The following is a 17,816-nucleotide window of genomic DNA, read 5'->3' on the forward strand; positions in this document are numbered from 1 at the left end:
TTCTTAAACATTTAACTCAGGGGTGGGCAAACTTTTTGACTCGAGGGCCGCATAATGTTTGACAAATGAAGCTTTGCCTTTTTTTTTTTTTTTTTTATTCTAAATTGACACTCACTTACTACTGTACTATGTATACTTGTACATACATGGCAGTTCTTTTCTTGTACCATCTCTACCTATTTTTATGAGCACTTTATGACACACAGATAAGTTGCATTGGTGTACAAGTCTGTTAAAGACACATTTTATCATTTCATTCAGAAATAATGTAAAATAAACGAAACGTTTACAAACATTAGAAACATGTTTTTATATTCCCTACATTCCACAAAAAGTCCTGTAAATTTAGCAGTGTTCAGAATAGAAAAAAGAACGAAAACATAAGTAAAAAACAAACACAAATTATAGTGGCATTCACCATAAACATATATTATAATCGCCCAGCCTTAAATATTTAAAGCGAAACTGAAACTAACGGCGTGGTTGCTGGAATATGCACAATTTAAACTCACTTGCCTTTTCTCATTTATCAACAATCCTGATGTGCACGTTTTGTGCTTGACCTTGATTGCTTTATAGAAGTCACCTTGGAAATTACAGCATGTTTCAGATGAAAAAATGCGATTTGTAATCCAGAAAAAAACTACTATATTCATTTTCATAAAAATGTGTGTGGGAAACAGAAGAAGAAATCATATCTTTGCAAGATAAAATGACAAATTATTTCCATGTTTTCCCCAAATGACAGCACCCTTGAGCAGTTCTGATACATTTGTTCTGATACTGGAAAGTCTTTTAATCATTTTTAAAACAGTTCCAATACAAGGCATTTTTCAAAACAAATGAACACTTTCACATTTTTAAAACATGTAACTTATTTACTATTGTGCCAGTTTTGTAGTGTATATAGCTATTTTGACTTTTTATTTTGTATTTTCTGTGCGGCTTGAACGCGGCGGCGTCTGTCAAAAATAGACGCGGTGCCTGTCTTTAGTGAAGCCGTGCGGAGAGCCGCTTCTGAAATGCGCCGCGGATCGACTGGAGCTGCGCAATCAGCTCCGGTGTTCGCGTCTGAGCGGCGGGATGGTGTAAATCAGGGGTTACAGTGCAATGCATAAGTTTAGACACCCATGCTAAAGTTGACTAAAAAGATAAATAAAAAATCATCTTTTGGAAATTGAACTTAATGCCTTAATTAAAAAATTAGGAAAAATCCAACCTTTAAGGACACCAATTTTCTTTGTGAATGAATAATGTATCGTAAATAAATAAATGTTCTTCCTTAAAATACAGGGTGCATAAGTCTGGGCACCCCTATGTTAAATTCCCATAGAGGCAGGCATCATCACATATCCTTCACCATACCTAGAGATTGGCATGGTTTTATTTCAGTTAGCCTAATAGCTGGTTTGATTTGCATTGAGAGATGATCTTATGGAAAGTACTCCATGCCAATCTCTAGGTATGGTGAAGGCTATGTGATGATGTGGGGCTATTTTAATTCCAAAAGCCAAGGGAACTTTATCAGGATGCATAGTACCCTGGATCCATGAAGTAACTGGCCTTTAAAAATAAAAATCTGCCTGCCTCTATGGGAATTTAACATAGGGGTGCCCAGACTTAAGCACCCTGTATTTTAAGGAAGAACATTTATTTATTTACGAGACATTATTCATTCACAAAGAAAATTGGTGTCCTTAAAGGTTGGATTTTTCCTAATTTTTTAATTAAGGCATTAAGTTCAATTTCCAAAAGATGATTTTTTATTTCTCTTTTTAGTCAACTTTAGCATGGGTGTCTAAACTTATGCATAGCACTGTATATACTGCACTACAGGCTACAGCGCCATCTATTGGATTTTACTGATATTGCATATTGGAACAACTGCATCACAGACTGGATGAAAACGCCCGTAGTTTGCCCACCTCTGCAGATTCTTATTTTTTTTTTAAATCCCTCGCGGGCCGTCACAGGAGTGATAGCGGGCCGCAGATGGCATGCGGGCCGAAGTTTGGACACCCCTGCTTTAACTGATAGTATTAATCGTTTAAAATTCTTACTTTTGGTTAACGGTCAATGGAACGGTCAATATGAGCATCAATAGATATAAAGCGTTTAGGCTATATATAAGCGAAAGATGCCTGTCTCTCTCATTCTGCTCGAATCCAAATGTTTCCATATTCCCGAAGAATCTGGATGCTAAAATACTATTTATTATGTGATAGGCTTTGTATTTCACTCGCATGGAACATCGTCATTCGGCTATATCAGCACAGTGAGGCGTTAATCACGCTAAATGCAAAAATTTTACATCTGTGTGCGTGTGAGGTGCTGGCATGATAGCCATACCAGCGCTGGTATACAGGTAGAAGCAAGACATTCAAAACTGTCAAGCTTTTGCAAAATAAATATAACTGTAAAATAAATAAAACCGTAAAGCTTTTGCAAAATAAAGAAAATACTTTTTGTTGTCTCGCTTTCCTTTCCGTGTACTTTAGATCGCGTCACAAACCGAAACTCAGCGCATTTTTTTTTCTTTCGTTTTGTTAATCTGTCAATGATTTAATTGAAATGTATTTCGTGTATAGGCCTATATATTCCTTTTTATGTAAGCCTACTGTTTTATTCTGTTTTCTCCATTCACAGAAGCAAATGCAGGTGCGTGTGATCTGTTGAATCCATCTTACACTATCCTTGGATAAACTCTAATTCTGGTGCATTGCCATTGCGACATACCTATGATGAGTTGGATTCGCCTAATTAATATTAATATTTTTAACTTCAAACTATAGCATGCGCTACCAGTCAAAAGTTTTTGAACAGTAAGAGTTAATGTTTTTTAAGAAGTCTCTTCTGCTCACCAAACCTGCATTTATTTGATCCAAAGTACAGCAAAAACAGAATTTTTTAAAAATATTTTTACGATTTAAAATAACTTTTCTATTTGATTATATTTTAAAATGTAATTTATTCCTGTGATTTTAAAGCTGAATTTTTAGCATAATTTCTCCAATCACACGATCCTTCAGAAATCATTCTAATATTCAGATTTTTTTCAGAAGAACATAATTTATCTGAAATAGAAATCTTTTGTAACATTATACCTTTATTTAGCAAAGTTGCTTTAAATTGAACAAAAGTGGTGATAAATACAAGTATTAATTTCTACAATTTCTTTACAAAATAAATAAAATAAATACTGACTCCAAGCTTTTGAATGATAGTGTATTATGTTACAAAAGCTTTTTACTTCAGATAAATGCTGATCTTTGGATCTTTCCATTTATCAAAGAATCCTGAAAAATATACTCCACTGTTTTAATTATCGGTAATAATACTAAAAAAAAAAAGAAATTCTTGAGCAGCAAATCAGCACATTTGACAATAATTTCTGAAGGATCATTATTCTTACAGATTGAAACAAATGTGCTTCAGCCTGGATAAAGAATATGAAAAGTGCTCCGAGTTGCTGCAGAAAACAGAAAAAAAGTGAGCAACAACAAAAGCATTTTGCTGGAGACGGGTTTATTGAAAATGCAAATTAATTCTCTGCCAGCGCGGAGGCTTTTTACGTAGAAACATCGATTTCCCCGGTACCGGCTGCAATCAAAGCAGCTCCCGCTCATGAACACGACTTTATCAGATAAAATGAAAATGCCATTGAAACTTTTCTGAAGGTAGTCGGTTCCCTTCAGAGATACAGTATCTCACAAAAATGAGTATGCCCCTCACATTTCAGCAAAAAATTTTGTATAATTTCTGAAGGGACAATACTGCACAAATGAAACTTGGATATATTTTAGAGTAGTCAATGTGCAGCTTGTATAGAAGTACAAATTTACTGTCCTCTAAATATAACTCAACATCTAACCATTATTGTCCAAATAACTGGCAGCAAAAATGAGTACACCCTAGTGTTGTCAAAAATATCGATATTTCGATAAATATCGATACTGAAATATCTGAACGGTACCCATATTAATTTCCCGAAGTATCGATACACCGATACTAGCTGAGCTGTCACTTTCGCTTCTCTCCAAAGGCGCGTGGACAAGCACCACACGTGACCGCACTCGTCTCCTTCGCTCTGGTTAAATAGCAAAAGTGAAGTGAATAGAAAGATGACTGCTCTGGTTGTTAAAGAACACAGCAGGCGCGCTATCTGTAGGGATCTATGATCTCCGCGATGCAGAGAACGCACACGGAATCCAGTCATAAAAACGGAATTTACAGTTTAACGCGGAATGTCACGGAATTTGTCAAAGTTTGGATGAATTAATCAAAAGTAGGTCATTACACTTAAATCAAATCGCGATATGGACTAGTATCTGTAAATATTAAGCTGCACAAGTCGATTTAAATATGAATCCTGCATGCTCTGCGCGTCTCTGTGTGAATGTGCTGCACGTGCGGTTTTGTTTTTTTTGCTCGCGGTGATTTCAGCATCTGCCGTCTCAATGAGGACATAAATACATCAACAATATCTCCAGAACTGATCTGAAAGGCACTTTACGAGCATTTTACCATTTAATTTGAGTAAAACTAGCGTCATATCATACACACACAGAACTTTAAAAGTATTCACGGCAACCCGTCAAAATAAATGTCCGGTTTAACTTAGCCTATTAAAGACCGTGTGCCAGAAATAGGCTATATTACTATTATTTAGTAGAATGTACATAATACTACTACTTACTACTACTGTTAATTTTTTAAAAAGAAATAATCACAAAATATTTTAATAGTAAATCCCCTTCATTTGCCAAAAATGTAAATGTTTAATTTTCATTAATTCAAATATAAATAAAATAAAATGGTTTTATGCCTTCATCTGATATCCAGTAAAATTTAAATACACAACACATAATTTCTGAGGGCCTAAAACATTTCATACGGCCCTAAACGTGTCATTTTTGTTACACTTTTAATAAATTAAATGTTAAATTTTTATTTGAACTAATTATTATTGCACCATTGCTAGCTATATAGCTAGCAATGGTGCAATAATAATTAGTTCAAATAAAGTATCAAAAGCAAGAAATCATATGGTTTTATTGAACAAAACTGTTAAAATACATAATGTATTATAAACAGTGTTGGGTGTAACGCGTTACTAAGTAACGCGTTACTGTAATTAAATTACTTATCCACTGAAAAAGTAAAGTAAGGGATTACTGTTCATTTTTAGGTAATTTAATTACAGTTACTTATAAAGTACTTGCGTTACATACAGTAAATAATTTCAACAGTTCTAAAAGCAATATTGAATTTGAAATCTAAATTTACCGTCTAAAGATATTGAATACAACGGCTTTAACCCTCCGCGTGCGGGTGCGTTCACTTTCAGATTTTCCTGATTCACAGAGAAACCTTAAATACTCAAATCAGGGCCGGCACCAAGAGGGGGCATTCGCGGGCAGAGTTACGGTGCCCCCCACTTTCCATCCTCTCCCCTTCATGCTGAACGTGATCGTTTCGAAAGCGAAAGTGAAACCGGTAAAACAGCGCACATAAGAAAGCGATTGCACGCTTTAGCGAGCGTCAGAAACTGCACGCAATCACAGATTGCACGCTTCCCATCCCACCCCGAACCCCCCCCACACGACCACCCACCACACACACACACACAAAACGTGATTTGTGCCCCCCCCCCCCCCCCCCCCCCCCCCCCTGCAGGAGGTGCCAACGACTTGATGGTTGTTTTTACACATTACAGCTCGATCTAATGCATGTTTAATATTGACCAAGCACCATTTAATTCAAATGTCCACTTAATATTTAATATTTTGCCATTTCTTTAGGACAGAAATGCTGCAGACACTGTGATTAAATCAATATGTGGACATCAAAACGTGTAAACTCAGAATGAGGGTTTGAGCTTTATTTTGAAACCGTGATGTATTCTCCTGTGTTTGCGTAGATTTATAAATGATTTACCTTAGAAATGTGATGAAATAGCATATGTTGCGTTCCTAGATGAATGTTATAATAAACCCAAACTCACAACAACATGCAGAGATGAAGTTTGAGATGCTCCACATCTAAATGATAACAGTTTCTGTGGAGCTACTGTGAACACTGTGTGACGCACGTACTTAACCTACACGCATGTTAATAATTAAAGTGCATATACTGTGTTAGAACTGCATCGCATATAATTATTTACTTAAATCATAGCGGTTGTGAATTCACAATTATGCTTAATTATGATTTATTAATGGGTTTAATATATTATGCAGCCTTGGAAAATAGTCTAATAATGTGTTTTATGGATTCTCGTCCGTGAAATGCGGCACTTCCGGTATTTTGCCGGTTAGTCGAAGCGAGCAAAATTAAGTCGACGATTTTTTAAAATCGACTAGTCGACTAAAATCGACGAATCGCGACAGCCCTAAGGTCTATTCATTTATACTGTTATCAGCACGTTGAAGTAGATTCCTCTCTTGTCGTATTATCATAAATTGTTAATAGTCATAAGTAGTTTATATTTTCCACAATTAGCTCATAAACATGAGTTGCATTGTTGTCTCAACTGTACCCATATGGTGTACAGTTGAAACAGTAGCATGGTACAGTTGAGACACCCATTCTTAAAGTGCAGCTTCCAAGCACTTCATAAATTACATGGCATTCTGAGGAAATATGAATATACAATACACTATGGATAGCAGAAAATTAAAAAACTATCAGACATCTGATGTCACTCTGTGTGTGGGGGTTGGGGGGGGTGGGTGACTGTGAGTGTTGAGTGTGGGTTGAGGGGGTGGGTGAGAGAGAGAGAGAGAGAGAGAGGGTCTGTTTAAACTTTTGATGGTTTAAACGTAACTGTAAAACAGTTCAGCTCACAGATGAAGACTAAGCTGTAATGCAGGCAAAAATATTTCATGAATTCTTAGATCAATAAAATCTTTAAAAAAAAATGCTTAAATCATTAAAGGTTTTGATAACACTTTATAATAAGGTCTCATTTGTTAACATTAGTAAATGCATTAACTAACATGAACTAACAATAAACAATATATTTTTTATAGCATTTATTAATGGTTTTGATGTCAGTTCATCAATGTTCATGTTAATTCACAGTGCATTAACTAATGTTAACAGATGAAACTTTAAAGTTTAATGTTTTAGTTTTGAACTTAATATTAACTAACATTAATAAATGCTATATAATTATTGTTCATGTTAATTCATATAGTTAATGTTAATAACTTATTGTAAAATGTTACCAAACTTTTATTTTTCAGTGTGTTTCACTGTCTTGATGGTTTGGATTAACCCATTCATTACTGTATCACTTAAATTGATGGTTTGGATTAACCTAGAGCTGTCGCGATTCGTCGATTTTAGTCGACTAGTCGATTTAAAAAAATCGTCGACTTAATTTTGCTCGCTTCGACTAACCGGCAAAATACCGGAAGTGGTGCATTTCACGGCCGAGAATCCATAAAACACATGATTAGACTATTTTCCAAGGCTGTATAATGTATTAAACCGATTAATAAATCATAATTAAGCATAATTGTTCATTCACAAACGCTATTATTTAATTAAATAATTATATGCGATGCAGTTCTAACACAGTATATGCTCTTTAATTATTTACATGCGTGTAGGTTAAGTACGTGCGTCACATAGTGTTCACAGCAGCTCCATAGAAACTGTTATCCTTTAGATGTGGAGCATCTCAAACTTCATCTCTGCATGTTGTTTTGAGTTTGGGTTTATTATAACATTTATCTGGGAACGCAACGTGCGCCATTTCTTCAGATTTGTAAGGTAAATCATTTATAAATCCACACAAACACAGGAGAATACATTGCGACTTCAAAATAAAAGCTCAAACCCTCACTCTGAGTTTACACTTTTTGATGTCCACATATTCATTTAATTACAGTGTCTATAGCATTTCTGTACTAAAGAAATGGCAAAATATTAAAGATTAATTGGTCATTTGAATTAAATGTTGCTTGGTCAATATTAAACAAGAATTAGCACAGTAATGTGTAAAACAATCGTCAGGCCGTTGGCGCCCCCTGCAGGCCTTTGTTGTTATGCGTAATCTACATTAGCTCTATTGTTTATTATACATTATATATTTTAACAGTTTTGTTCAAAAACCATATGATTTCTTGATTTTTATACTTCATTTTAATTAATAATTATTGCATCATTGCTATTATATATGTATTTTAAGTCATTTTAAAAGCTATTGTTCACTTACATCTATTTTTATTACCACAAAAAGAAAATATATATGTAATTTATAGGGTCCTATGAAATCTGTTTTATTTCCAAATTCATTTTTTTCCATTTTAATTTTTCTATAAATTAAATTTAAATTGTATTAATCAAAAAGCCTAATTAATTGAGTTTTACAGTTTTATCATCTTTACCAAATTCTGTTTTCCATTATTTTCTGGATTCTATTTAAATGGTTCCATTTTTAAATTTTAATAATCAAAAGCATCTTCAATTAATTTATTTTATATTAAAGTTTTTTTTTTTTTTTGCTTTTTTCAGAAATACTGCACATTTACATTTTTCATCTAAATGAATTCTAAATAAAAAAATTAAATGACTTTTAATATTTGTTTCCTGTGCTTTTGAGGCAGATAACATGCTTGGAATTTCATGAAACTCGACACACACATCAGCATTAATAATAGTTAGACACTGGCAAAAGCTCATAAATGGGCGTGGAGCAAGCACTCTATAGCGCCACCTTTTGACAAAAGTTGGGGGGTTAGTTTTAGCTACAGTCACCAAACTTGGTACAAATATTAGTGTGAAAAAAAAGCAGAATACCAGAAGTTATAGAAGCAAGTTTTCCAAGATTTTTTGGGAGTCTCTTGCATTAAAAACAAGGTTTGTGTTAACAACGTAGAGGTAGAAATGTTCTGCAAAAACACAATTCACAAGAAGAACACAATTTCTTCTGACAAATGTATAAAGCACTGATGAAGTCTTATCTCTGGAAGGAAATCAAGAAATATCCCCCACATTCAAAGCTTAAGAAATCATATATTTGAATTCTCATCACATCGACTCTACCAGAGATCATCCTGCAGCCTATCACATGAGCATGCTTATATGCTGACCTTTCTTCATTTTAATTTTGTGCTTTCTGGACCATTTAATAACATTGTGTGTTGTAAGTGTGTGTACACATCCATCCTATAATGATAAATCCTATAAGTTTTCCCTATTTTAAAAAAACCCTTTCTCAAATCAGGCTGTTCTTAGATTCCTGCCAGAATTACGTAGTTCTGCACAGGCCGCTCCCACAATTGACAAGGCCATCTTACATTAGACCCGCCCTGAGTGAGCTGTCATCAGTCTGCAATTGTGTCAACTCCGGTGCAGGGGAAGACAAGATGTCTCCGATTGAGGTGTTCTGTTATTGGATGTGATAATGAATATAGCAGTCGTCATTTACTCCCGACATCTGAGCCGCTGAAGACGCAGAGGATTAACGTTACTTTCGTTTTGAAGGGAATGCTATGATCCCGATCTGCATAAATGCCTCTGTTCGCGTGAATAATTCGTGATCCAGCTTCATTTACAGAAGAAGTGAGTGTAAGGGTTTTTTTTATGAATCTTTGCAAATCCCCTTTCCTAATAATGTGCTAGTTAGCCAGTTTCGCGGCTGGAGTTTACAGTCTGCTCGTCACTCCACGGAAGAGAGGGGTGGGGTCAGCAGAGTCATTAGCATTTAGAGCTTGCTGATTTTGACAGGGGAAAAAAGGTGGTTTTTACACTACCATTGAGATTTTAACCAAAGTATGTTTTTATTAAGACCCTGAAGAATCATATTAACTTGTGGAAAATGGGCATCCGATGACCCCTTTAAAAATAAAGTTAAAGCATACCCAATACAACAAGTAATCATTCAGTAGTCAGTTTGGAGATGATGAATAATCACTGCTCTAATAAATTAATTGTTCTAATAATCGTTAAGAGTTGTAGTTTGAAATATAATTGGTAGATTAGCCAAATTTGGAAACTGTCAGTCGCAGCCCAAGTGCCCTAGTACGCACAGTGGATTCATAAACTGAAAGTTACAACAAAGAAGTTTCAGACTTCACTACAAATGCCACCTGAAATGGGGGATGGGTTTGATTACAGACACCGCTCAAGACTTAAAATGTCAAGTGTGTATCACATAAGCAAGTTTGGGACACAATAGTGGCAATTGTTCTACTTCTATGCTTTTGGCTTGAGAAAGCCTAGACAGAACTTTTGTATTTGATATTATCGAGTATAATCGCAAACCAAATGAAAACACACCCATAGACTGCACGCATACACTAGATGTGCTCGCACAGTAGTCTAATCTACATCAGGTAGAGTTGGCACGATTTTTTTTTTCACACTTTAACATTTCATACTTTTATGTTTGTCTCATCTTTATCTTGTCTTTATCAACCATCTTGAAGATGTCCTGGGATCTAAGATTCAATTAAAGTGGGAAATTAAGATCTTTTCCAACTTGAACTATATACAGTCACAAAGATTTGCTTATTACACAGAATCTGTGCCAATATCATGGACCATAACTATATGTCAGCATCACTTGGCCACGGAGTGTAGTTTGGGCTCCTCCTCAATGTATCCTATTAATGTTGTCATGTCTTTAACATGTCCAGTCTGTTTTTCTTCATTAGTCACAAGCGATTTTATAGGTGTTGAATTTTGTCTTTAGCTCCTTGCATTCTCTCTTATGTAGACAAAAGGTTAAGTAAAAATATGCAATATAGCACATAAATTTAGCAAAATGTTCCTGTTTGTAGCTATTTTTCTAGCTGATTAATGAGCTTGTGGACGCTGAAGAGCTATTCTGAGGTAAATGTATTGTTACGTGGCATTGTTTTAAAAAAGAATATTCAAGTTTGACATGTTGCCAGTTCAACAATGTTTAATATATCAGGGATCCCTTTACAGATTCTCACTGACATTATTCTGATGAAGTTTGAAGCAAATCGAATAAAAATAAATGTGATTTCAAAGCATTTTGAAAATGACACTTCCTGCTGCCAGTTGGTGGCGCTATAACTTTCAGTCATAGTCACATCTATACAATCGGCATCATACAACGGACAAAACACTGAAGTTTGATTTTTTTGAGTTTCAAAATCAGACAATGTATGTAGATCTTATTAGACACTTCCTGTTTCTCATTTCTCGCCATAACTTCATCGCCTCGCCACGGGCAAACCATTCGAGATATCAAAAATCCCTTCGCAATTTAGCGTCCCCAATGACTTCGTCTGTTATGGGGAGTGTTCCCGGTTCTGGTTGATCTAATTAATGCAGCCTAACAATCCTTTAACGGTTCATATTCATGTTTAGTATGTGTGTGCTTGAATCTTCTTGCTTAAAACGTTTCTTTCAATTAATTATTTGTCAGATGCATAATATTCTGGTTATAGAAATCACATCCAAAAGTATACTTTGCAAGACCATGTAAAATTCGGACCACGTGACCGATACATGATTTATGATGGGGAAGAAACGGAGCAACACCCCTAGCTAAGATAATATCTAATTGGTCAACACCCCAGTTGGGAGGTGTCCAAAAGCCAAGTTTAAAAGCTCAGGACTCCATCAAACCTAGTTCTTCGTTCTTCTCTTTGCTTTTGCCACCGCATTTTGACGCTGCTCTCTGAGCGCTATTCCAGCATGCTTCGGCCTGCAAGCCAGCTGCTACCATGATGAAAGAACCACCTAGTCTCGTTACATCATTTTATTCTTTTACTTTAGTTTATTTTCTTTCCTTTTGAGTTTTGTGTTCAAAAGTTAAGTTTGCCGCAAGGTCCAGCTCCGACTGCACCCACTTCAAACTTCATCTAGAAACAGACTCTGAAACCATCTTCAGCCAACGCCCAAGACTTTACTACGAGCGACCACTGAACTGTCAGCCAATCAGCAACCTCGGGAAACCCCCTTTCCAGCAACAACAGATACCTGCGGTATCCTGATATCTAAACTACCTCTTTCCCTCTTTTCCTCCTCCGGACACTCTTCTAAAGCCTGGAAGGGTACAAATGGACGCAATCTAATTTTGTGATGAATATTCAACTCTGGAATCTGCCGGTGTTCTGTCGATTTGTGCTAACTTACCATGTCAGATTTTGCCACCTCTTATTAAAACAGTAGGTAGTACAATTCGACAATGGAAAATGCTACCTGTAAAATTATGGTTTCTTAACGTCTACACCTACCCCAACCATAAACCTACCCTTACAATAATGCAGATACATTAAAAATTGTTGTTGGCTACAACCTACTTTGTCGTTATTGGAAGGGTAAATCAACTGTGTTGTTAGCTAACGTAATCGACTCTAGAGGCGTTTCTCAATGTCAAGGAAGGATCCTCGGAAGCCAGAATTTCGAGGATGCTACGTCATCGACATCCGTCGAAGGACTGTTCCAATGTCGAGGATCCTCGGAATTTCAACCAAGGACTGAGTCCTTCGTTCGAAAAATATCCCATACACAGGAAAGGATGCATAAGTGTAGCCTTCGCGCTCTTCGCGCGTTAAAATCACCCATAATCCTATGCGCGCAGCTTTGCTATCTTGCTCAAAAATTCAAAATGTCGGACGTTAGCGGAGTCGGAGCGCCAACGGGGCAATATGCGTTCAAATGTAAGTATATTTACAAATTACAAAAAACTTAAACATTTTTGTATTAAAAAGTATTACTACCGTATTGATATTATAAATTCTAGAAATTACGTTATTGATAGCTGTACAGCAACCAAACCAGTAATGTTTGCACTTCCATTTTTCAGCGCCAAAAGCGGACCGTTTCACTGACGTAATGACGCAATAACGTGCACTTGCTAGCCTGTTCCATTTACGTGTTCTCCGAATTCTTAAGAGGAGCCTCGCCTAGCCTCTGAAGGAAGTGACTTGGAAGGACCAGTCCTGCCAAGGACGTATCCTTGACATTGAGAAACCTTGTAGGTAGCCAGCATAGCTATATCACTGTGAGTAAAGTAGACATCATAAATGTCATGAAATCGTAACCCGTTTAATCCCATTTTTTTTCCCAGACATGATAATATCCAAATGAGGTGTCATTAGTTGCCCATTAGTTGTGTTGGTTAGCATTTTAGCTTTATTTGTTAGTGTTTTATAGCAGTGAACCATTTTCGTCTATTTGGGATCCTTAGGAATACGATAAAATGATTTCCCCTTTGCTTTCCCCCGCCTGTTCTGGCATCCTGGCGCACAACAGCTGTTTAAATAGTAAGGTTTGTAAGGTCTAAACAGTCTGGTTTTAAATTATTGTCCGATCACTGTCGATACCAAGACTATAGCCACTCTGGCGATTGCCTGCCAAAATGGGGGAGCTTAGATTGCCTCTTAATGGGCAACCTTAAATACAGGGCTCCCACGGGTCCTTAAAAACTCCTCAATTTAGTTGTATCAAACTTAAGGCCATAAAAAGTTTTAAATACCTTAAATGGTATAAGAAATGTCTTAACTATAATTTCAAAAGGTCTTACAGTTGGGGATGGAAAGACAAGAATTGCGATACGGCTGGATTAAACTTCAAAAGGCATCAATGTCATTGAATAAATATGAGCGCGAAGTCAAAACACGGTACTGATGGCTTTATGTGAATGTAGGCTATCTGAAGGGAACCGACTGTCCCCAGAAACGTGTCTACTATAATGCCTGATAAAGCAGCATATATGAGCGTGGACGGTGCTGCTTTGTGTACAGTTGCTAACAGGGAATTTCCCTGAGGGAAATAACCGCTATATTAAGCCTCTCCTAAAGCGCCACCTCGTGGCAGAGAATTAATTTTCATTTCCAATAAGCCTTTCTTGCTGCTTATGGTCAGGTCAATGCAAATATCGACCCATGTTTTTAAGCAGCGAACACACAGTGTTGTAAATGAGAAAGAAGTTAATGTGCCTTCTAAAAATCTAAACAATTAAGACAGTAATATTTATTAGTTTTAAATTAATATAATAATTTATATGCTTGATTTATCCCTTTTCCAAAAATGGTCTAAAGGCTGAAATGCTGTTGTATAAGGTTTTTGTGAAACCTGTATCTGAACTGTAAATCATGTCATTTTATGGCTTAATACTGTGTTACCATAGACTTGGAGTCCAAACCCGCTTATACTGTTCATTTTACTTGTGCAGCTCTTAAATAAAGGGTCATAAATTGCCTTAAATTTCTTTTTTTGAAATTCTGCAGATACCCTGTAAATGGGGAAATAAAATTCCTTCCTTCATATTTGTTGATATTTGCGTATTGAAAATATTTTTGATTGAAATTGACTCCTATCTGATTTTCTGTATTCAAAAATATATATATATATTTTTAATTTGGTCTTGTTAAATAAATTTTCGGGCTACCAAAATCTGAAGAGTATCTGCCCGAAGGGCTACCAGGGATTTTGAAATTTTGCGAGCCCTGCCCCTAGTGTCGATATGTGGTGATGTAGCTCATAATTTTCCAAGTGTATGATATAGCTTTCATTCTTCAGGTAAATCATATATTCATGAAAAAAAATCATATTTTTGACTGGAGTTTTTAAGGATAGAAGTACTGAATGCACCATTCAATGGGTTGTAATTTTCAATAACTCAATAGTTGTTCAGCTGACAAAATGACTTTCCTCAAGCCTTTTGGTAGACAAACTGCTTTGAATTCCATTTTATCTGCGTATTTATCATAGATTTCAGTATTCAACCCTGACTAAGGTCCATTGCTGTATTTGTATCAACATGCTATTTTTTTTATCTGAATGTGCTTGACTTAAAAAAAAAAAAAAAAAAAAAAAAAAAAAAAAAACAGGAAATGCCACGTATGGTTTATAAACTTAATACTGTACTTTTACACAGAGGGAAGAGCAGGAGCCGCAGACCAAAAGGGAGAGTGAAGACAAGAGCATCACTGTAAATATTGACATCCCTGATGTTCTCAAGAAGAAGCTGGAGGATGAGTGTTACTATATCAACAAAAGAAAGAAGGTATGCATGCAATTACATACTTTTTTGGTAATATATACATCATCGCATCTCTCCTGCTCTAAGCTCAGATTTACTTTGGTTTGTTCATTGGATAATTTCTCCTTTAGTCTCCTTTACGCTCCATTCTCACGGGGCGTCGGCGTCAACGCCTCTCGTTTATTTCAATGGAGTGACGTCAAGCGTTGCTGAACTGAATTGTGGGTCCATTGTGTTGCTTTACTGGCGTTGCTTGCGGCAGAAGTTGAAAACTTTTCAACTTTTCAAGCACCAACGCAGGCGTCAGCCAATCAGATCGCCTTATGCAAATACCCTAGCGCAGACGCTAGCCAATCCCGTTCATGCAACACCAGAAAAGTATGTGATTGGCTGTCACTATGACAGTCGCGTCAGCACCAAGCTTCAGACACACCTTCCGTCAAGCGTTGACGCCAACGCCCCGTGTGAATGGGGCGTTAGTGGCATTGTATAATGCTTACAAAAATGATTATTTCATTGTTTCATTGACAACAGCTGGTGAAGCTTCCATGCCTGATGAATATTGTAAACATTCTGGAGTCCTATGTGAAGCACTTCACCCTAAATGCAGCTTTCTCAGCTAATGAGCGCTGTCGGCACCCTCAGAGCTCCACACAGACTAATATGAGTCCACACTATATGCCACCCGAGAGGAAGTAAGTTGTAACCAAAATTCTTTTCTTATAAATCTTTTTTTATTTAGCTTCCCCACAACCCTACACATAGGATTTGTAACATGAATGGGCATGGCTACTGGTTAGGGCTGCAACAAATGATTATTTTGATAATCGATTAATCTAACGATTATTAGAACGATCAATAGACTAATCGTCAATTTCACTGATTAATAAGTAGATTTTGATTATTCAGCTTTTGCAGTTAGTTAAAATTTAGAGTTATACATATTCTAACAAATACATAAAGGTAAAGTTGTAATTCTAACTAAAATGGCTGTCTGTGGCCTAATGGTTAGAGAGTTGGACTTGTAACCAGGTTCGAGTCTCTGTACCAACAGGGATTTTTGGTGGGGGGAGTGAATGTACAGCACTCTCTTTCACCTTCAATACCATGACTGCGGTGAGACCCTTGAGCAAGGAACCCACAGCTGCTCCCCAAGCACCGCAGCAAAAATGGCTGCCTACTGCTCCGGGTGTGTGTGTGTGTTTGTTTGTTTGTTTGTTTGTTCACTACTCACTGCTATGTGTGCGCACTAGGATGGGTGAAATGCAGAGCAAAAATTGCAAGTATGTGACACCATACTTGGCCACACATCCTTTCCTTTCCTAAAAGCAGAATTTGTTTAATACTGTAAAGCTGCTTGATTTAAGTTTAGTTTTACTTTTACCTATTGCATAAAGTACTATATAAATAAACATGACGTGAATGGACTTCCACATAACACAATAACATCCACATCGCTGTAATCAGACGAGTTCTTAACTGCTTCTTTCACACCGCTGTCAGTTTTTGTTGTGTTCTGGCCGTTTCTCAATACCAAGTTCGCGAAGTTCAGACTTGCGTGCTTGGTAGGTCGGACTTCGTGCGACACTGGAATGTGAATGTGGACACAAGTCCAGCAGTGTACTTGATAACATCAGTCAGCTCACCTTGGCTACTCCAGTTATCCTCACTGTATGTATTTACAATAAGATGAAATATAGTATCAAACACCACTGCCTCTTTTCGTTTTCATTTACACACATTAACAGCCACAAAACTGTAGTTCAGGGAGCGTACATCATGGTTCGTACAAAGTGCTAAAAGTGCTTGAAGTACTTGAATTTGACGTTTTGAAATATAAAGGTGCTGTATGTAAGTTTTTGACTCTTCTGATGCCAGAAAATAACACATGTTTGTAGATATTTAGGAAACATGTTATGTTTACATAGCTGTTTCTCTGAAAAATAATGCTATAGCTAGTAATTCTACTCTGAAATGTGCTAAATTTGTTAATTTATTAACAAATTTAGTGCTAAATGTGCTAAATTTAGTGCGAAATGTGCTAAATGTGCTAAACATGCGTATGCACAAATCTTTGCGTGAAATGTGCGTACGGATTCATCAAAAACTTTCGTACTAAAATTTATTCTAAATGTACAAAAAAATTCAAGAACAACTTATACCACACGTACGCAATAATCATGCACGCCCGGGGCCTTATAAGCATGTATAAACAACCCTACATATAATTAGATATGTTATTTACAGGGTTGGTGAAAAGTATATAATATATATTTAGAGGTCCAAACAACAAATCACCTGATCTATCCTTATATAAACGGTGATTATTGTGTCTCACCTTGTGTTTGGAGGCATGGTACACTTGGTACTGCTTGAAGACATTGCGGCGCGTGCTCTAAGGAGAGAGCGCGTCTTTAGAGAGCGCACAGATGTTTGCTGAGAGTGACGAATGGCTGTTCAGTCGCTTTAGGTTGCCTAGAGAAGTCCTTATTGATTTATGCAACTCACTGGAACCACACCTAATCCATATCGCCAACCGCTCTCACCCTATACCACCTTATTTCCAAGTTCTGTGTACCATCAGATTACTTGCCCGTTACGCCAGTGGATACACTTTTAAATAGCAAATTTTTTCTGGCTTCCACCTCCAACAGCAAAACCTCACGTTCATTATCGTTAAAGGAATGTCTCTGATCTCTTGTCAGGTGTTCTATAACCTCATCAGGCGTTATAGGAGAAAATTTAGAGCTGTAAAACTGGCAAATGGAGGTTTCAAAAAGTATTGAATAAAAGATGCTAAATTTATTCAAAATATATCGCGTGTGTGTATGTATGTGTG

General features: G+C 36.5%; 1 protein-coding gene across 4 annotated transcripts in view; it reads left to right on the plus strand.

Annotated features, from left to right (window-relative positions):
• Positions 1-17,816, plus strand: part of LOC306873921 (MSL complex subunit 3-like) — a 178,756-nt gene that overhangs the window by 38,384 nt on the left and 122,556 nt on the right. For all 4 annotated transcript variants that reach the window (XM_079423483.1, XM_079423484.1, XM_079423486.1 and 1 more), the window contains exons 6-7: positions 14,873-15,001; positions 15,512-15,672. In XM_079423483.1, coding sequence (XP_079279609.1) covers positions 14,873-15,001; positions 15,512-15,672 — 290 coding nt within the window. The remainder of the gene's footprint in view (positions 1-14,872; positions 15,002-15,511; positions 15,673-17,816) is intronic.

This window comes from Barbus barbus (genome assembly GCF_936440315.1).
Source record: "Barbus barbus genome assembly, chromosome: 8".
Lineage (NCBI taxonomy): Eukaryota > Metazoa > Chordata > Actinopteri > Cypriniformes > Cyprinidae > Barbus > Barbus barbus.